Raw genomic sequence first — 23,296 nt, forward strand, 5'->3', positions numbered from 1 at the left:
CTTTGTTTGTGATTTCCCTCTCACAGACTACAGAATAGAGTACCTGACACTGCAAAAAATGTTTGGTACCTCTATATACATACATTTAACATATTTACATATTCTGCACAAAAGATACTTTGTGCCCTGGCCCATTCAAAAAAAAAAACCCACCGAAAATACTGTTAGGGGTGGGGCTTAAAAAGTATTCTGTGTGCAGTAAATGCAAAAAAGTCCCTCTTCGGATGTAAAATTCGTCGAAAAGAGTACCCTAAGAAATCGTAGTATATATTAAACTGAAATATAATCATTACAATCGTATGACATTTGTGACACCAAAAAAGAAGAAAAGAGAGAGAGTGGGGGTACTCGCTTTCACATTGCCCACATTGAAAGTTTTTGCAACACACATGTTCTATAACAATTTATATAACTTTTATATAACTGGTTTTGGTTGAGAAGCAGTTTACTCAACATAATTCTATTAAATTGTGCTACTTGGGTACCATCAATTTATTCATTTCTTTAAATAGAATCGTAGTTTCATTAAATTCTTTAATTATTGTCTGAATTATATACTTCAATTATTTTCAATACATTCCAATTATATTTCATTACATTTATTATCCTAAATTATTTGTTGATTACTATATTTAAATGAGGCCGGCACCGGTGGTGTAGTAGTAAGCGTGACTGGTTTCTTACCTCAATGGGTCTGGGTTCAATCCCAGCCGAGGTCGATGGGATTTTTATGAGGCGCAAAAATCTGAGGTCACGTCTTCCTTCGGAAGGGAAGTAAAGCCGTTGGTCCCAGCCTTGTGTTTTTGAATGGGTGCGATATCCTACGCAGGTGTGGAAGCTGCACATTTGATTGCTGTCAATGGATGGCAATCGATGTCCGTTGGTGATTTGCACTAGATTGCGGAACAAAAACCGACGTTAAATAAAGGAAAGAATACAATTAAATTACAACTATTTATTTTTATATCACGCATCCATATCTGGAAGAACGCACCCCTCGCCTATCACATCGTAAAAATATGTTTGAATAACACACCTGAACATACTAACTCGGCAAGATGAAAAACACCGAAGTTATTTCAATTTGAAGCTTTACTTCCATTGATATAAGTGAGGCGAACGAGGGTATAGTAAGCCCACCCCCCTCCCGCCCCCGTGCTTTTTAACTACGCATATTAAAATGAGCAACTGTTTAGCGGCACCAGTGGTTTAGTGGTAAGCGTGATTACCTCTCACCCCAAAACTCCTGGGTTAAATCCCAGTCGGCACCACCGGGATTTTCTGAGGCATAAAATCTCTGATCGGAAGGAAAGTAAAGCCGTTGGTCCCCGGTCCATGAATTGATGGGTCGATATGTAGGGTCCAGGTGTGAGAGCTGCCTCCCTGGCGTCGGTAGCATTGGTACTCAGTACGGGAAACAAGATTGACGGAACACAAATCAAGGAAGAAAAAAAAAATCATCCTAACATATCAAATCGATAATATTATAAATTCCGAAATTATTTCAGTTTGTAATCTTACTTCCATTGATACACCGGCAGTGTTGGCAGAAGAAGTGATTTTTGGCATATAATTCAAACCATAAACAGTTATAACTTTTTTTTAGATACTTGCTAGCACTGTACTTATATCGGTTAAGTTGTTAAGGTGATTCCTTGTACAAATCCCACAAATGGCCACCACGTAGGCTCCCATGTAACATTTTAAGTTTTATAAAATACTACAAAGCTACTATAAAAAAATATTCATAAAAACCCCAAGTATCAGGAAGGCAGCGGTTGAGATAATTCTGCTGAAACTAAAAAGTTTGGATCAGTGGTGGATCGCCATGGCAGAGGCAGGAAGCGCAAAATGGATGCGAGAACGGACAACAAGATCATGCGCGAAGTCATGAAGAACCCGAAACTAACTGTCCAGGAAACCCTTCAGCTATCAGTTTTCGGTCGACCTGTTCGTCACCATCACCGTAACATAGGGGTTGTATAAAAAATTTCATATTTATTCTGCAAAATTCGACTTAAAATGATAATATGATGACTATGTAGACTTAAGAGTCTACGAGAGGGAGAGAGGAGGTTAAAACAACACCTTATAATTGTAATGATTAACTGCGATTAACGATAAGATTGGAGTTCAATGTTGGTCAACTGATTGCGTCTGCCTGTTTTCTGAGAAACGTTCGTTATAAGCTTATGAAAAGATATCTCTGAAAAACTGATAAAAAATTCGATAAACTCGAAGCGGCGAAACAAAACAATCAAGTAAAAAACACATTGCATTATAAACCATTGTCATAAGTGAATCGATCCCTTATAACACTAGTCGGTAGTTTTTACGCACTTTGGCCATTGGCTGTGAATTAAGTAGATTTTGCCTCGCTGAATTTAAATATGAACCTAGATTTAACGTATCACGTACCGTTTTGGATAAATATTCGGCTCTGGTAAGTTGGTTTTCTGCTCCGCTCTTTGACAAATATAGTTGAATTTTGTAGAACAGACGTGGCTTAACTTATTCGCACAACCAGATTTTTTGAGAAAATTGAGTTTAAATTCATGAAACTACACTCAGGTCGTTTTTACACGGGGGATATTGTAACAAGCGTGGAAACAAACATGAAGCATAGCTAATTTCTAATAACAACTAAAGTGGTAATTTTTATACGATAGATGAGGAGATGAAAGTATAGAGTTGATAGTTCCGTTATAGTACGGATGTGTGAAACTTTTTTATATAGATAGTAGAAAGGTAGCAAGGACAAATTTGAGGAAGGTACAAATCGGGTCGACCATCTCTCTTCACAAAACTCCACATATCAACCCGATTCGTACCTCCCTTAAAGTTGTCTTTGCTCGCTTTCTACTCTAAACAATGTTTACACTGCCGTACTCTAACGGAACTATCAACTCTATACTTTCATCTCCTCATCTATCGTATAAAAATTACCACTTTAGAATACTTTTAGAAACTGAGATACTGAAAACGACTGAATATCAGCAATGGAATATCAAATGGTGAACTGAACATTGTTTATTTCTAGCCGGACATCTCAGTTATTGATAATTCTGAGCATTATGTGACTGGATTCCCAAGTAACCAAGCCATTTTGTAGTATAAGTTGGTATATCAGTTTTATATTGCAAAAACAGTGTTGGCAAAGGATCACACTTCAAACGGATTTTGAATTGCACACTTATAAACTTTACCGGATTCATAAACTAAATGATAATTATGATGGTTTCAACAAAACACGGTTCTATTATATAATCATCTAATAGGCAACAGAGCTCTGGTAACTTTTGAATAGTGTATTACAAGGATGCAACCATTAAGTATATCACGCGACTTTGACGAAAAATAAACCCACTCCCACTGTTTATCTAGCGTTTCTTTCCCCTTACAGCGTGACGTTATTAATGTCTTCAAGGGTATTGCTCAGTAATAAAGATTTTTTTTTATTTAGTTTCGTTACACAGCATGGCAAACCAATATTTAATTCACATACAATGGATTCTAACAACTAACAACCACAGTTGTTTGGATGATGCTAATCATTTGCAAAAGTTTGAAAACTATTTACCGAATATCAATGGAAACGCAGTTTACAAGAAATCTCCTATTCATTACCTTAGTAGTGATGGATTTACGGTAGGTCTTTCGAATAGAAACATCGTCTACATAGAACAAGAATATCTAGTTAATAATGAAAATGTGAAGAAAGTATTATTTGACGATAACCATTCATTTGACTTCCACCAAAATAGGGTCTTTCTTAAAAGCTCATCGATTGAAAGATTAACATTGAAGAACTGCTCGATTACGACAATATACGAGGCAACGTTCAAAGAACTACACAATTTAAAATACTTGCATCTCCAAGGCAACAAAATACAATTCATTCGTTCCCATTCCTTGTTCAAAAATAATCCAAGCATATCATTTATAAGCCTGGCTAACAACAAACTTGATTTCATTGCTGCACTTGCATTCCAAAAGTTAAATAAATTGGAAATCCTTCAGCTTGACTGGAATGAACGTCTATCCAACAAGGCCAACGATCCGTTCCTACTGAGCAAATCACTACGGAAGCTCAGCTGCAGACACTGACGATTTGAATGGCTGGATGCGATGACCCTAGTAGGGTTGCCAAATCTGCTAGAGCTGAACCTAGAGCACAATAACATAGCGATCCTGGATGCCAATAGCCTGCAGTGGATAACTCAACTGAAGTACTTGAATCTACATGACAATCATCTGCTGAAACGTTCGTTATAAGCTTATGAAATGATACCTCTGAAAAACTGATAAACAATTCCATAAACTCGAAGAGGCGAAACAGTAAATTCATTCCAGTTGTGTTTGAGCAAGCATCGACGACGTAATCATGTCTAGGTTCTAGCTACTTTCTTTCGAGGATTTTTTGATTATCGTGAAGTTTAGCTCCGCAAATTCTAGCAAAATAATTGCAGGTAGTGTTCGAGAGTGTCGTGCAGTTTTCTCCGTTGTCAAACTCCCTAGTAGGCAAAGATAGGACAGCTTACCGTAGAACGCAACAATCCACCCCACCAAAAGTTGCAAAACCCGCCAGCAGATAAACGAACCACTGCCTATTGGGAGGCGATAGAGATGGACATTTTGAATGGAGGAGAACGGACTTGGAGCAGTGACCCAATGAGTCACTCATTTTTCAAATTAATAATCACTGATCGTAAGACCACCAGCAAAAACGGTTGATCAAGCAAGCAAGCTAGCTTGCTTTAATTTGAATAGCGAACCAACGTGAAAACATACATTTTTTCCTTGATTTGTGTTCCGTCGATCTTGTTTTCCGTGCACCAATGCTACCGATGCCAGGGATGCAGCTCTCACATCTGGACCCTACCTATCGACCCATCAACTCATGAACCGGGGATCAACGGCTTCATTTCCCTTCCGATGGAAGGCGTGATCAGGGGTTTCAAAAACTAATACTGTAGTCTACGAGGGGAGAGAGGACGTTAAAACAACCCCTTATCATTGTTATTATTATCGATAAGATTAGAGTTCAATGGTGGTCAACTGATTGGGTTTGACCGTTTTCTGAGAAACGTTCGTAATAAGGTATATGATATCTCAAAACTGATTAACAATTCCTCGAAACTCGAAAAGGCGAAACAGTAAATCCATGGAGACTATGGTGGCGGCCAGGGGAGACGCGATTTGCGACGGGACGCGACCAATTCAAAAGAATCTTATCATTTCTCGATGAACATTTCAAATGGTCCTATCTGCTTTGATCGATACTCTTCATTGACTTTCTCTTTTAATAACGACTACTATGCAAACAGATTTCTTGCTATTTTTACCACATAGTTTGATAAAGGAGGTTATTATTTAGCGTCCAAAACGTCAAACACAACAAGAAAATGTTTTACTTCTGAGTTATCAACGAAAGAGAAAGTCGATGAAGAAAATCAATCAATGCAGTGCAGACCTTTTGAAATGTTTATCTAGATATATTATTATTTCTTGCGTGAGTCGCATCGCGTCGCGTCTCGTGTCTCGTCTACCCTGGCCACCACCTATGACAATCAAGTAAAAACACATTGCATTAGAAACCAGACTCATAGAACAGTGTGATTTCAGCAGCGTTTGATCTAGAAAGCAACTACGACGTAATCATGTGATCTGTTTTGTATAAATTTGATATTCTACTGCAACATCTACAACTACAATTACGACAACTTAAATAGTTTACACAAATTGTACCAGGTGAGAGGTGAGTAGTTCCAAATGAAGTGGCCGAACGGTTTTGCTAAATTAATGCGTGATAAGGACAGTTTCATTGAACCTCATTTTCTCAATAAATTCACCGAAGTCATCTGAAACAGATAGTGAACGCACATGCAAGTCATAAGTGAATCGAACGCTTATAACACTAGTCGGCAGTGTTTAACGCACTTTGATCATTGGCAGACTCGCTGAATTCAAATATGAACACAGATTTTACGTAACACGTACCGTTTTGGTTAAATATTCGGCTCTGGTAAGTTGGTTTTCTGCTCCGCTATTTAACAAATATGGTTGAATTTTCTAGAACAGACGTGGCATAATCTATTCGCAAAAGCAGATTTTTCGGAGTACGCATAATTGTTGAGAAAAAGGAGTTTAAATCCATGAAACTACACTCTGGTCTTTTTTACACGGGGGATATTGTAACAAGCTTGGAAGCTCAACAAAAACGAACTAAATCTGTCGCAAAACCGCGATGTGACGAATGTCCGATGAGACTGCTGGTAGGATAACTTTCGAACAACTAGAAAACGTGTAACCAAATATCCAATAAAATAACCCAGAATTCCAACTGAAATCATTAAATACGAGTAATACGACTGCCCTAAAGCAGTTTAAATTGTATAGCATAATATTATATTCTTGATCAGTCTGGTCAAGACGGGTTATACTACTAGCTTAACACGTCTTTCCCAATTGGATTGGTTTCTTCTTCGTTTATTGTCCTATAATCTAGTACATCACCTGGATAATTGGGGCCTCATAGCCATCTGTAAAGGCACGGTATTACCAAGTCGGAGGTGGCGGGTTTGATTCCCGGTCCGGTCGAGGGAATCTTTCGGGTTGGAAATTTTCTCGACTTCCCTGGGCATGGAGTGTCATTATGCTTGCCAGACAATATACAAATTCATGCATTGGTACTGGCATCGAAAGCTCTCAATTAATAACTGTGGAAGTGCATTTAGAACACTAAGTTGAGAGCACGCAATAAGCTAATATGCACTAAGCAATAAGCTTGAAATGCAAATAATAAGAAGAAGATCACCTGTATAAACGGGTTGATGAACGATAGGTAGCTGGTGACACTCGATTACTTCGGAGGTGTAGCGTTGCTTACCGGTACGATGCGACGAGACGATGAATCTTTGTTGAAAAGCATCGATGGGATGAGCTCTCCACCTTGCGTGCTTTATGCCGTCGAAGTACAGCAGGTGACCCTTTTCTCGACCGCTAATATTCTCTGCGGTGTTGAAATCGTTACGGTGACCACAATTTTCCGTACTTATGGCGTACTTCCGTTGATATAACGATCTTTCTCTCACAGCTGTCGTATGTAAATGGCGGGTGTACGATGTGACCGTTCCCTGACGGTACTCTCCGGTTTTCAAGAGTGGAATTTCGCACGTGGTGACTTCCGGCGGCAAACCAGATTATGTCCTAACCGGTGACATTCGTTTGAAGGAAATCTTCAAACGACGAATGGACTTTAACATCTAATAATTCGTGTACTTTGCATCAAGAGAATTACCTGATAAACGTTTTGCACTACTCGCAGAGGTATCATTGGCATTTAACTGTTCACAGTAATTTCTTGCCTTTAACTTCTAGCTAGAAAAAATATTACAATTTTTAGGTTTCGTTAAATTAATATAAGGTTATCTAAACTCACTAAATCGTTTTGATTTTGTTCACACAATTAGATATGTTTACGATTCAATTAATTGTTCTTCGTTTAAGAAAATTCCCCATGTTATTTTTTTTATTATTACTGTATCCACTGTGCAGCTTTTTTCAGCTACTTTACAACAAAATGCACAGTGGGCCAGGAATTTAATCTAGCAGGAACACTCTGGGATTACATCCAATTGAGTTGACGTATTCAGGGAAGTTTCTTAAATTAATTAGGGCTACAATTTGGTTGATAAATATAGTTCAAGTTGACCGCAAAGATGGCGCAGCGATACAATCTTTTTTATTTCACAAGAGGTATGCTGTCTTTATTGGAGATGGAGCAAAACCAGATAGACTGACCCTACCGTAAACCTACCACACAATACCCTATATATATAGGCGAGAGAGTGGGTAACAAGAGAGCGCATGCGCAACTAGCATCTGTCCAACGCTGGCCTATAACCGATCGTGGACCGAACAGAAGATCCAATCCAATGTACATATTGTAAATAACCCCAAACAATAGTTGATAATAACAAGTTCTACGAAACGGACGTGCGGTCGGTATCTCTGTGTCAATCATATCACCGTCTCCTTGGTGCACTATCTCTCAAGTGAGAATAGTACTAGTTCCCCGCGACAAAAGGACTTGGTCGTGAACGTTGCCGTGCGGTGGCATTAAAAGGCATTTTTCGGTGGCTGCCTAACAGCAGTGAAGAAAGCCCTTCGGTGGCCGGCAATAGTTCGTTACGCGAACAGTCTTCAACAAAGTTGTTGAACGTATAATTTTATGAAAGGTTGCCAAATAAATAGAAGCTGTATATCTATAAACAACTAAAACATACGAAGTTTTATAAAATTTGCCTGAAATTCACGTTTTTTGTATCATATTTTGAATAACCGATCAAAAGAATACTTTTATGTGTTTTCCTCGATCGGTACTGATCAGTTCAGTTTTTTTTCGAGATCAATGCTCTGATTTTTAGGGCACTGAAACATATTTATCACATGAAATTTAAGAAAAACTACACGATTTTCTGAATGAACTTTCTAAAAAATGCGCAAGTGAACGCAAAATGTCATCAATTATTCGAAATGTTGATGTACATACACTATAATTCTTCAAAATATCTCAGAGATATATTGGGATATATTTGAGATGGATTTTTTTTTTAACTAGTTCGTTTATATGGAAGGCTCAATCGCGTTAGCTTTACGGAGCCGATAGTTCATTGTTCTTTGTTTGTAGCCAAATTCACTTAATTCTATGTCAAGTAGGAGTTGGGTCGAATACTCGCGGCTTACCCGTGGTTAGAGAGGTACATTGTCAAAGGATAGGATCAGGGGAGGAGCTTAAGCTTAAGGAGGTAAGGTTTCGTTGTCTCATCAGAGCGTTGTCGCCAGTATGAGCGGTAGTGCGGTTCTAGTTTCGTCTGGAGTTCAACCGGCTATGGTGACCAGTGGGCGACGATGAGGGGGGACAAGACAAACAAAAACTTTTAAAGAGAGACAAATGACATGGATTTTAATCAAACAATATATGAATTTTATTTGAACAAATGCAGCTTATATTATTCAATTACGTACACTAAAGTTGGGTTAAATTTGAATAAATCTTTCGACCTGTATTGAGGTCCCCAACAACTGTGCCACATTTAAATAAATTTGGTTATGATCTGCACGTGTGGGATATCTTTAAAATGTGTTTGTAAAATATATGGAAAACGAATCTAAACTATTCATATGCTTGTCACAAATTTAAAAATTGTTACAATTTGATCAAACCTGAGATTAAGATTGGAAAAAAAACTATGCATAACAACTTTGTCGAAGATTGCATATTATACATTTGCGCTAAATGTTTTTAAATTTTAGCTTCAGGTCTAATGCGTCGCGCATGCCTATAAACTCTTACACAGGCCTGTAAATGGTTTATAATTTTTTGCACAGAAGTACAATCAATTTGCAGTCTTGAACAACGTTGTTCTGCATAGTTTTCCTAATCAAAATCTTAAGTTTGATCAAAAGTTAGCATTTTTTAATTTTGAAAAACAACAGAATAGTTTTTTTTCTTACAATCACTTTAACGCCAGGGTCGCCCCTAGTTTTGCTGTATGTAATTGTTAAAATAAACTATATTGTTTGATGCAATTGCAATTAAAATATCTTAAAAATATCTCAATTACAGTTATGTACAAACACTTGGCATACATGCAGAATCATCAATACAGCTGGTCGCAACATCGACCCGCAAGCAACATACCAACCATGGAGCCATCAGCAGACCGGACGCAGTTATCCTGTCCCAGCATGACAACTGCACCACTGATGACGACGACGACGCAGAACGAATGAGAATGGACGTGGACTCCTGACGCAGCAGCTAATCGACCATCGATCGGTAGGCACCATTCATTTTACTACAGATGTACAGCTTTTATGTCTTTGGAAACTGTTCATAAAATTTTACGTTCAACAACTTTACCGAAGACAGCAAACCTCTATCTTGCGAAATAAAAAAAAGTTTGTACCGCTGCGCCATTTCTGCGGTCAAAACTTTAACTATTTTTATCCATCAAATTATAGTCCTAATTGATCCAAGAACTTCACTGGAGACATCAACTCAATTGGATGCAATCTCAGAGCGTTATTAATTTTTTCCTGCTAGATTTAATTTCTGCCCATTGTGCAATGCTGGAAAAGGTAGAGGTGAAAATGTTAGTTGGTATGTCTGCGTGTGTGTATGTATATGTGCTGCACATTTGTGGCCGACGTGTTTCTCAGCAACCACTGGAAGGGCTAGGATTCCGCGTGGGCAACGTCACTCTTTGTTGTGTATCAGTTCAGCAATCATCATTTCGCGGCTTCCTTACAGCATTGCACTCGTCAGTCGAGCAAAGGACTCCGTGATTCAAAATCTCGTACCCGTCCACAACCGGATGGTCCGGTTCGCCTCTGAAGCGTACGTCACCAGCCCAATTCCAATTATGGCTTCCTGACTGCCGAACATAGCTGTGCGGACGCGTTTCATCAACCAAAGGTGGCATGGACTCAAGCCACGTATTTTGTAGGACATAAGACGACAGGAAAGCTGGAGGTACCCCAAATACAGTGCGATCCATTGTGCAGGAACTAATATTTAGCAAACAGGTTCAACCGTGCTTCAGTTGTCAACATCGGCGGAGTCCTTTGCGATCAAATCGGCTCTCACCAAGGGCATGTCGAACGAGTTGATCATCTTGTCCGACTCTGAAAGTAGCCTTTTGGTCATCGAAAGCGGCCAATCACAACATCCCTGGATCCAAGAGATTGAAAGCCTGTTGCTGCACTACACGATACAACTTTGTTGGATTCCCGGTCACGCCGGCGATGTACGTACAGTCCGCCACTCAACATCGCAATTCCGAGGAAGGATACCATCAAGGTAATGAACCATGCCATTCGTCTGTTATGGGAAGAACGCTGGGTGTAATTAACATAAGTCAATTTGAAGGAGGTGGACCGACCATAAAAGTTGCACCAATCAGCAAGAGCTCACTCAGCTGCGTATCGGCCATACAAGGTTTACACATGAGTTTATTTTGAAAACATCGTCACCGCCAGTATGCGAATGCTGCGGGACGGTCGTGGATGTCCGCCACGTGATCCTGCAACGCTGAAAATTTGAAGCAGCTAGAATGAAATAAGAAATTGATCCAACCAGCCTACATGCAGCGTTATGCAACGACGATGGCAAGGAAAAGCGTTTGTTGAAGTTTCTGCTGGAAGAAATTATGTATCGGAAATTGTGACAAGAGCGAGGAGATTCTAAAGAAAAAACAGGAAGCGAGGAAACAGAAGAAGACGGAACGGAAGACAGTTGTCGAAAAATGGAAATGAGCCAAAGCGAGAACAGGTGAAAATATAGATGAAGAAGGTGAAGCAAGAAAACTACGAAAGAGGTGTAAAGAAGAGAGAAGTTAGAACAAGCAAACGAAGGAAGAAGGAGAAGAGCAGACAAAAAGATGAAGCGATGCGGAACCGCAATGGAGAATAAAGTAATTTGTCCTGAGCCTTTAGTGGCATCCAAATCTTTTAGACCTGTCAAAATATGTTGAACATAAATGTTACTAGTACCAACATTATTCGAAAAGTTTGAGAAATCTGAGAACGTCTCTTGAAAAAATGTGGCAAAAAGATTACAAATATCTTCTGAATTGTTGCCAACTTTTTTGTCATTTTGGATGGAAAGTTGCACGAGTTAATTTTAGTTTTAACCTAATTGAAGAAGTTTCATGGACATGATTTAATTTCTTTTTCAGTTTTTATGTTATACTCATTAAGCGCAGATCAGAAAACAGTTCCATTGAAAATAGATTGTTTAGTAATTGCAAAAATGTTTTCCATTTCATATTAAGTTTAAGTTTGCATAGTTTTTCAAAAATATAGGTGCTCATTTCGCCCCGTCGGCTCATAGTGCCACTAATCCCCCAAAATGGAGTTAATGGGGGTCGCTTTTTATTTTTTTTTTTATCTAGTTCGTTTATTTGGAAGGCTCAATCGCGTTAGCTTTACGGAGCCGATAATTCATTGTTCACTTGGTCGCTTTTTATGATATCCCTTTAATGATATCCCTTTAATTTTTTTCAGTGTGTATTTTTCCAATAAAATAATTATGTTTTCCAACAACTTTATCTCAGACGTCATTTTAATTGAATTTAACGATTTGGAGTGTTTTATAAGCTTTGTTTTTCGTTGATCATATTTTCCGTACTGAGCACCAATGCTACCGACACCAGGGAGGCAGCTCCCACACCTGGACTTTACCTATCGACCCATCACATCAACTCATGAACCGGGGACCAACGGCTTTACTTCCCGTGATCAGAGATGTTATGCCTCAGAACATCCCGGCGGCGCCGACGGAGCCTTTTGGTGTAAGAGGCAATCACGCTTTCCTCTACACTAACGGAACCGCTTCGATTTCGAGTTATGATTTGTTGAGAGCTTTCAAAGCCTACACCTTAGAAATAACTTTTTTTGGTATAAAAGATGAGACGTAAACAAACATGCCATGTAATATTAGGTGACCCGAGACTGAAAAGTTCGTTTCTCAACGAAAAGTACGTTTGATTAAGCTATATTTCGCGTCTGTTATGACTCAAATTTATGTCAAAATTTACGCTCGTATACGTCACTCTCAAATCACCTAAATTTGCAGTTTTTCTAAGTGTGTTGACTGTTTTCGTATTGTGGGCTACAAATGGTGAATCGACATCCAGTAAGGAGCGCTAAACATAGCTCTGGTCTTCACAAGTTCGCTTCCACGGGTCAAACCGATACTAAAAGACCACCAGCTAAAGATGCTGGTAGCGTAGCCTGGGTGATGTCACCACAATAAACACTTGGATGTGGATCGTGTTGACAGCAAAGTGAGGAGGTGCGACTTGTTGGAGAAGTGGTAGTGTCAGATCCCCCGGAGTAGTGAAGAAAATCACTACTGCTGTTCCCTCGTGACGTATGACGTGGCGCAAACGTTGTGAGCGAAAGAAAAAGAGTATTAAGTAGCGTGGTTGCCGTGATTGCCTTCCACCCCAAAGGGCCTGGGTTCGGTCCCAGTCGGTGCCATCGGGATGTCCTGAGGCATAACACGCTTTCCTTCGGAAGGTTAGTAAAGCCGTTGATTCCCGGTCCATAAGTAGATGGGTCGATATGTTGTAGGTGTGGTATATAGAGTGGAATATTATTGAATAAAAATGATAGCTTTATATGAAGGCATAAAAAGGTACAAGCTCGTTGGCGTGAACATCGTGACGGGAAATCTCGGCACAGCTAGCAGCCAATAGAGAAACGAATGAAAATAATGTAGGGTATAAATATGGGCTATCTTAGCTCGTAGAAAGTAACAGTAGTTATAGGTTAGTTGTAGTTGTAAATATTAGTTATAAGTAGTCTCCTTTTCGAATTCAAAACATACCAATCGCACCAAGGTGGTCATACTATAAAACAGGCCTTATAAGACTAGGAACTGTAAATAATAATTACAATTTCAAACGTACTAAAGTTGAAAAAACGCATCTGTGTCACTTGAACAAATACAAAAAAAAATAGTAGAAAGTATTCTTGTGATGAATTTTGGAGGTGACGGACCACCAGCAGCAAAAAAGTAACAGCAGCAGAAACAGCAGCAGTAGATACAGCATCAGTAATAGAAGCAGCCGCAACCGTGGCAGCTGCATCGCTTATTTGTGTAGCCGTGGTAGCCGGTCCGGTCACGGCAGTAGGCTCCAGGGGTGGGAGTTTAATATTAATTTATGTCATGTAGAATTTTGCTGATATCTGGCTCATTACTGCATTTATTTGATGTTAATTGCATGGACTTAAAATATAAAAACGAATACTAACCACTGAGAGCCTTTCTTGGTGTAGTAGGCTACTATAGAAAATTCATAAAAGATTTTGCGAAAATTTCGAAACCTCTCACGCAACAACTAAGTAAAGCGGAGATACCGTGCCGATTCAAATTTCGGACACTTAAACTCGAATTTCGGACACTTTTAAAAGTTGATTATCTCGGTCGAATATGATCCACATGTCTTGTAAATTTTAAATTTTTTTGAATAGTGCCCTCCACGATCATCTAACATTATTACTTTGTTTCTAACTGGATGTAATATTTAATTAAAAATGAAAGTGTCCGAAATTTGAATCGTCTGAAATTTGAATCGGAACGGTAATTCAACATTCTAGTGATTTCGTATCTGCTTTCGAACGTTGTAAGAATATCTTAACTAGTAGCCACGTGCTACAATACCTCGACTTCACCAAGCGTTTTGTGCTTACCACTGACGCTTCAAGTTATGCCCTAGGTGCGGTTTTGTCTCAGGGACCGATAGGCCAAGACAAACCAATCGCCTTTGCCTCGCGCACTCTGTCTGCAAGCGAGGAAAAATATTCGGCTATTGAAAAAGAACTACTAGCCATCCATTGGGCATGTAAGTATTTTCGACCGTGCTTCTTCGGACGAAAGTTTACATTATTCACGGATCATAAGCCTTTGACTTTTGCAATGAACCTCAAAGGCTTGAATGACCGACTAATCCGGTGGAAACTAAGACTCGAGGAATTTGATTACGATATTCAATACCGACCCGGCAAATAAAATGTTGTTGCCGACAGCCTATCACGGATTACCCATGAAGTTAATGCTAATGACCAGTGTTAGAAAAATCACTCTCAAATCTCATTCATTGAGTCTCCCTGCGAGAATAAACTCGCGTGCGAATGTGGCAAGCAAAATTCATGCTTGAAATTTTCATGCATATTCACGCACTCACACTCACAACGCCGAAAAATCATTCCAGCTTTAAACTCATAAAAACCACTCAAACCTCTATTCATAGCATGCTAATATAACATGCATTAGTTACTGCTAATGACCAAGAGAAGAAGGTTCTTCTTCAGACATCGCGACCATTCACTCGGCGGATTCAGTTGCCAACGAGCTTATGAAAATGACGGTGCGGCCCGTCAACTTCTCTATAAATCAAATAGTAATTAACTGACATAACCCCAAGCCATAAAAACTTCCTCAAAGCCCCAAGGCTGCAAAATGCGTGTCGATTCATGGTTGACATGGTTGGTTCTCAATAATGCGACGATCAATCTTTATGATTTAGCCACCATTCGAAAGGTATGGCTATCGTCTTTCATTTAATACAGGAAGATACCCGATTGGACTTGTGATTGGCCATCCGGAACGGAAAAACCCGAAAAAGTCCCGAGCAAAATGCGTGTCGATTGAAGTTGACATGACTGGTTCTCGGTGATTTGGTTACCAAATTTCAAGATTGAGCCACTATTTGAAAGGTATAACTATCTACTTACGAACGAAACAGACAACGAACTGAATGCACTTGTGGTTGGCAAATCGGAACGGGAACACCCGCGAAAGGTGGCTCTGTGGAAATTCGGATTCACCGATAAAATGGTCAATTCCTGAAAGTAGACCTAGAGATCCGCGATTTTTTCTAAATTGCAAACAATTATTAGCAGAGAAAAAGGCCGGTAAAATGGTTAATTCCTTAAATTAGTCCTTGATGTCCATAATATTTTTCTAAATTGCGTACAATCTTGAGCATAGAGAAAAAATGCCATCACCATATTGATTATGCCACCATAAAACTGGATTTCCCGAATCACCGTAAAAGTAGTCATAAAACTCTGCGAGGAGGATACATCTCAGCACCATATTAATTCAAACACCCAGTAGCCATAAAACACCCTTCCGAATATCCAGATTCTTCATAAAAGTGGTCAGTTTTTGAATGTGTGCCTGGACCTATGATTTTTTGACTTTAATAAATGCTCAGAATGCTGAGAAAAATTGAAATTTATCTGCGTCATATCGATTCACTCACGTGGTAGTCATAGAATATTAACTTGGATATCCGGATTCCTCTGACAAGTGTTAGATTTCTGAATATGGTCCTGAGTTACCTGCTGTTCTATTTTTTTTTGTTAACGTCGGTTTTCTGTTCCGCAATCTAGTGCCAATCACCGATGGATATCGATTGCCATCCATTGACGACAATCGAATGTGCAGAGAGGCAGCTTCCACACCTGCGTAAGGATATCGTACCCATCAACGCATAAGGGCCGGGACCAACGGCTTTACTTCCCTTCCGAAGGAAGACGTGACCAGAGATTTTTATGCCTCAGAAAAATCCCACCGACCTCGGCTGGGATTGAACCCAGACCCATTGGGGTGAGAGAGCAGTCACGCTTACCCTACACCACCGGCGCCGAAAAAAATCTCAGTCCTGTCCTTGCAAATATTGACGAAATGTTTTTATTAGTTTACGTTATTTTTGTTTTACTAAGTAATACAAACAGATTCTCGAACTTTACCACCTTCCTCCTATACTTCATAACATTGACAAAACCCTGGCATAGATCGATGTCCGATACAACACATATATTATAGATCTGGCCCAACAGATAGCTTGCTTGCATTAGCAGCAAAAATATTGTGAACATTGCTGAGCAAGCGTACAGTGACGACGCGTGAGACCTACGAACGTTCCACATAGCGAATATCCAACGTGACGTTACCACTGCAGTTCATGTAAAAAAAAGTAAACATTATGATAAAATACAAACACCACTAAACATTGCCTCATATCACTAACACCAACAAGCCAGTTGAGCAGGATCTTATACAAAGGACATCAGACAGCTATCCTCAGCATCTCTGTCATTCAATTATCTTATTGTCATTAGCCACAGTAACAGCACAGCAAAAAAATAATTTTGATATCACATCAAAGTGGATGCACTACAATCATGTCGAAAATTTCATGTAATTTTTATGACCACATAAATAAACAAATGCAGTAAAAGCAGCGTAATGTTAGTTCATGCATTGTATTAATGATAATTTTGTCCTTTTTAGCAAGTAATATTACACCATATTTTCGACATGATTGTAGTGCATCCACTTTGACGTGATATCAAAATTATTTTTTTGCTGTGAGGAATGTTGTTGCTTCTGGCATTATTGCTTACTACTTTTTGATGTATACACATTCAGTTGACTTTCACCCACATTTCCTCATCAATCGAGCATTCCGATTCATCTTCACTTTCTTCCCAATCACTTGATTCACTCATTTTTTTATTCAGACAAAGCGAAACACGTCACTTTCGAATAGATTGAATTTGAAATAAGGATGGCTTCAAAAATAAACAAATCACGCTAAAACAAGAAACACCACTTGTGCCGTTGGCATAACGGGTTATAAAATGTTACAAGGCTATCTTGATGTAACATGTTATAACTCCGTAGTGCAAACATAGAATTACAGTAAAAATTGTGTTAGTACACACACAACAAAGCTATTCAATATTTCACAAAACCATCTGCACATTTGTCAATGGGCTTATTGGGTAATATAACATTGTACAATGTACTAAGAAACTGTGATCAAATTCACATACATGTATGTAATATCGTATCTCCTCTTTTTTACATAGATTTATATTACATTTTTACACATTACATTACAACTTTTTTACAGAGGAGAGTATACGTATCGCTAAGAAAACCGTCTTTTGATCCGATGCCAAGTTTCAAAAAACATTCAAGTAAGCTCGCCGAGATCAGAATATGTCTGTACAACTTCTTCTTCTTCGCATTTAAATCTTATTGCTTATCGCATATTACCTTATTGCGTACTCTTAACTTATAACTCGTTCACACTACACAGCAAAAAAATAATTTTGATATCACATCAAAGTGGATGCACTACAATCATGTCGAAAATTTCATGTAATTTTTATGACCACATAAATAAACAAATGCAGTAAAAGCAGCGGAATGTCAGTTCATGCATTGTATTAATGATAATTTTGTCCTTTTTAGCAAATAATATTACACTATATTTTCGACATGATTGTAGTGCATCCACTTTGACGTGATATCAAAATTATTTTTTGCTGTGTACAACCTATATCATATAATATAGGTTGTCTTGCAATTAACACTCATACATTTAGTTTTCACTGGAAATCCTATATGAGTGCTCGGTGCAATACAGCCTATATTACATGATATAGGTTGTAGTGTGAACGGGGTATTAGTGTTCTAAATGCACTTCCACAGTTATGAATTGAGAGACGTCGATGCCAATACCAATACATGAATTGGGGCCTATGGGACCCCTATGTCTGTACATATGTAAGGGGAGATCCCCCAGCGCGACATATCTCATTGCTCGGACATTGCTGATTTCCATGATTTCAACGGTCAATGGAAGTATAAGACAAGAAATAAGAAGAAGCATACATGCCAAAACACGTGAACAACACGCATGAAACCGTGGATAAAAGCAATGTCCGGTATTGAGAGATGCCCGCCGCTTAGGGATCTGCCCCTTTTTTTAATTTTTTTATAGTATGGATAAAAATGCTTCAAAAACCTGGCTTTGTTTTGTGGTGTATTGTTATGCAGTAATCGAGTTTATACCCATATGTACCCTTGACCACGATGTGAACTCACTAATCATCTAGTGCCTTCCTACTGAAAACAACTCCTTAAGCTGGGTTTAAACAAGGCAAGTCAATTGATCAACTCAGTTGAATTCAATTGGCTTGAAAAGTTGAGCCTGGTTCAACTTTTTTCAATTCAAGTGATCAAGTCAGTTGAATGGCATGGTTTACACGTTCAATTCGCGTTCAAGTCAGTTGAATTCAACTGATTTGATCAATTGACTTGCCCTGTCTAAACCCAGCTTAACTCTCTTCAGTAGACCACGTGTGTGGTGTGTGGTGTGTGTCTTTGTGTGTTAAACAATTTTGAGTAACGTGATTCTCAGTAACACCTCGTATAATACCTCATAACATGAGAATTAAAACCAAGTGCAATGTTATAAAAAGTGCCCAGAATTACATTGGACACATCCGGACACATGACATATCCGGACGCATGCAATTCGGTCCAGTGGTTAGTGAGAAAAACATTACTCAAAATTGTATAACACACATACATATACTCATCACGTGGTCTTCGACCTCGATTTGAAACAATACGAAGGGAGATGTCTGAGGAACGTTTTCTGGCCACCCTGAAGGAGAATTGATATGGTGATGGCATATTTCCTCTTTACTCAATATTGTATGCAATTTATAAAAAATCACGGATCTCAGGGACTACTTTTAGTAATTAACCAATTTTCCGGTGAATCCAGATAACCAGAAGGGCGTTCTATGGCCACCGGGGGATCGAATCAATATGGCACTGAGGTATTTCATCTCAACTGAACGTTCTTCACACGTTCTAAAAAATCACGGATTTCTAGGTCTACATTCAGGAATTGCCCTTGATCACAGTGATTACGGATATCCAGAGGACCGTTTTCTGGTCACCTAGCAGCCGCATAGATATAGTGATAGCTTATTTCCTCTATGATTATTATTGTGTGCAATTTATGAAAAAAATCGCGGAACTCTAGGATCACTTTTAGGAATTGGCCAATTTCTCAGTGAATCCGGATATCCACGAGGGTGTTTTATGGACACCCGGCAGCAAAATCGATTCAGCGATGGCATATTTCCTCTAAGCTCAAGATTGTATGCAATTTAGAAAAAAATCGCGGAACTCTAGGCTACTTTCAGGAATGGATAATTTTACCGATTATTCCGGCCATCTAGAGGACCGTTTTCTGGCCCCTCGGTAGCATAATCGATATGGTGACAGCATATTTTCTTTATGCTCATGATGCTATGCAATTTAGAAAAAATCGCGAATCTCTAGGACTACTTTTAGGAATTGAACATTTTTCTGGTTAATCCGGATATCCAGAAGGGCGTTTTATAGCCACCGGGGGACCGAATCACTATGGCACTGAGATATCTCTTCTCAACCAAGGGTTCTTCACATGTTCTAAAAAATCACGGATCTCTAGGTTTACTTTTAAGAATTGGCTATTTTTCCGGTGATTCCGGATATCCAGAGCACCATATTCCGGCCACCCGGTAGCAGTATCAATATTTTGATGTCATATTTCCTCTATGCTCATGATTGTATGCAATTTAGAAAAAAATCGCGGATCTCTAGGTCTACTTTCAAGAATTTACTATTTTTCCGGTTATTCCGGATATCCAGAGGACCGTTTTCTGGCCACTTGGTTGCAGAATCGATATGTTGATGGTTTATTTCTTCTCTGCTAATAATTGTTTGCAATTTAGAAAAAATCGCGGATCTCTAGGTCTACTTTCAGGAATTGACCATTTTATCGGTGAATCCGAATTTCCACAGAGCCACCTTTCGCGGGTGTTCCCGTTCCGATTTGCCAACCACAAGTGCAATCAGTTCGTTGTCTGTTCCGTTCGAAAGTAGATAGTTATACCTTTCAAATAGTGGCTCAATCTTGAAATTTGGTAACCAAATCACCGAGAACCAGTCATGTCAACTTCAATCGACACGCATTTTGCTCGGGACTTTTCCGGGTTTTTCCGTTCTGGCTGGCCAACCACAGGTCCAATTGGTTTTCTATCTATTCAAAATAAAATTAGATAGCCATATCTTTCGATTGATGGCTGAATCATAACGATTGATGATTGTATTGCTGAGAACCAGTCATGTCAACATGCATCGACACGCATTTTGCAGCCTTGGGGTTATGTCAGTTAAAGAAGGGCAGCAGAATGCAGAAACCTATGACGAAATATTCCCTTCAGTATTCCGTCGAACCATCACTAGAATAACATTTGGGATACCATACGCCATAAAAATCTTGAGAGATTTTATGAACCCATCCAAAATCAACTGCATACTATGTCCGGAAAAATGGCTAAATGTTCTACAAATCGCGTACAAGAATTACTTTTCCAGGAACAAAATATTCAGAGTCAAACTAACGCAATCTCTATTGCAGGATATCACCACTTTGGAAGATCAGAACCAATTAATAGAAGCAACCCACGATAGAGCGCATAGAGGAATCGAGGAAAACTTGGCAGCGATTTCAAAAAAATTCTATTTCCCCATGATGAGAAACAAAATTTGAAATTTTATCAACCTTTGTCCTACATGCCTAGAAAACAAGTACGAGGGAAATCCATACAAGATAAAATATTCCGAAACTCCGATTCCTAAAAAACTTCTTAATATCCTTCACATGGACATCTATATCGCCTCCCCAAACCTCTTCATTACCGCCGTCGACAAATTATCCCGGTACGCCATCCTTACTCCAGTCAAATCACGGTCTATCCCAGACGTAAAAAGGGGAATAACTAAATTGATGATAAGTGGTGATTACCACTTATGGAACTCCAAATTTAATAATTTGTGACAACGAGGTTGCTTTTAAATCTCCAGTTCGAGGCCTTCTTCAAAGGTCACTCTGCAACTAAATTGAAACCAGTTGAAGTCTTCTTTGGCGTCAAGGACGGAGACGAACGATCACTTAATCTCGAAACTATACTAGCTAACAGAAACGAAGTTTTCGATGAAGTCGTTAATAGAATTACAGATTTCCAAAGTAAAACACTACATAAACATAACCAGAGCAAAGAAAGAGAAAAAAATCTAGAAGAAAACCAATCAGTATATAACAAAGTTCAGGGCATCAAATCAAAAAGGAAAGCTAAATTCAGAAAACTAAAAGTACAAAGAGATCACAGGAAAACTTTTACGGATCATAGAAATATCAAAATACACAAATCTAAGATCAAGAGAACAAGAACAATTTTAACACGCTAACCATATTAACAAACTTAAAATTTCAGATAATGTTGCCTATCCACCTTCTACTGATAACTTCGACGGTAGCACAACACCTTGTAATCAAAAACTTGCAGGAAAATCCACTACTTTTGGCAAAGAAAGGCAATGTGAAATCCAAGTAGGCACAATCAAGATCATCCATCCAATAAATATGACATCAATCGAAACCACAATAGAAGCACTAACCAGCATTTCACACCAAAAAACTGCTAAGACTAACCCACTAACCAGTATGATAAAAGTAAAAATTCAACAACTTTACACCACATTCTATGGACTAAGACCCAAGAGACACCGAAGCAGACGATACGACGCCATCGGCACAGCTATGAAATTCATCGCCGGAACACCTGACGCACAAGACCTGAGGATAATTAATTTCACCATGAACGAACTTATCGACCAGAACAACGAGCAGTTCAAAACTAATATGCTGTTAAATGAGAGAATTGCACATCTTACTAATACCATCAACGAGATCGTCGAGAATTCCTACGCAAACAAAATCACCCTGAACGAGATCGAGACAATAACAACAATACTGAACATCGACAATATCAACCATCTCCTCGACAGCATACAAGACGCTGTCACCCTTTCCAAAAGCTCACTTGTCAGTAACAAAATATTATCCCTACTAGAATTGACTACTATAAAAATACTTTTACAAGATGAAGGAGTAGAAGTGAATTTCCCAGACGTAGCTCTGCAATTTTTTATCCCGAAGTTGGCATTGAAAAACGATATTCTCCTTTACATGCTTAACGTTCCGCAACTAGAAAATGCAACCTCGAGCATCATGAGGATTTATCCTCTAGCGACCAACAACCGTATCATACACCAGAACCCAACACACCTAGTGAAAAGAAACAACAAAACTCTACACCACCATTAAACCCGAAGACTTCGTACTGAAATCGTCATTCCTGAGTGAATTTCTAGTTCCATTGATCCACGGAAGACAAGCAGCATGTAATTACGTTGAGCAAAACAACACAACTCAAAAACTCATCACAGAAAACTCTATCCTGATTTTGAACGCTATAAATCAAAAGTTAGAGTCAAGCTGCGGACCGGATAATAGAACCTTGAACGTCAATTTCCTTATCTTATTCGCAAATTGCACAGTAAAATTTAATTATCAAATCTTCAAAAACAACGAACTGATAAGTGAATCACATGTAATCCAAAAAGCTTTCCATAACCTTTAAATAAATTGGAAATGGCTGTGCTGATACGACGCGTTGTTCGTTGAAACTTGGTTGCTGTGGAATTTTACTAGTTGAACTTTGATGTGCAGAAATGCTGACGTGGATCTGATGATTGCGTCGGTTGGTCTTGGAGATAAACTAGCCTTAAGCTAAAAATCTCCGCATCTCCAGGCAACTTGTTCCTTTGGCAAAAGATTGTTTTCGAAGACTGTACTCTTCTCTAGCTTCATGATATCCGAGCCATTAAGTCAAGAGCAAATTTTCATTACGTCGAATGTAACAAAGGTAAACAAAGTCGAGCTATCAGTGTCAATCGATGCTCCTGCTATTACACTATATACTGTCCGAATATAGGATCACATCCCATTTTTAA

The 23,296-nt window shown here is 38.9% G+C and overlaps 1 protein-coding gene across 3 annotated transcripts in view; it reads left to right on the forward strand.

Annotated features, from left to right (window-relative positions):
* Positions 1-3,591: 3,591 nt before the first annotated feature.
* The window catches only part of LOC135702715 (toll-like receptor 6), a 40,690-nt gene continuing 20,985 nt past the window's right edge, over positions 3,592-23,296 (forward strand). Inside the window, exons 1-2 of one of the 3 annotated variants that reach the window (XR_010517714.1) lie at positions 5,687-5,758; positions 20,859-20,941. Coding sequence is in view for 1 of the 3 variants with exons in the window: in XM_065223756.1 (XP_065079828.1) it covers positions 3,638-3,648 (11 nt within the window). In the remaining 2 variants the exon portion in view is untranslated. Of the gene's footprint in view, positions 3,649-5,683; positions 5,759-20,858; positions 20,942-23,296 lie in introns of those variants that run through there. The other 2 variants (XM_065223756.1, XM_065223759.1) reach the window with 2 other exon arrangements.

This window comes from Ochlerotatus camptorhynchus, unplaced genomic scaffold (assembly GCF_037179485.1).
Source record: "Ochlerotatus camptorhynchus isolate MF236.1 unplaced genomic scaffold, CSIRO-AGI_Acam_v1.1 ptg000196l, whole genome shotgun sequence".
In the NCBI taxonomy this organism is placed as follows: Eukaryota; Metazoa; Arthropoda; class Insecta; order Diptera; family Culicidae; genus Ochlerotatus; species Ochlerotatus camptorhynchus.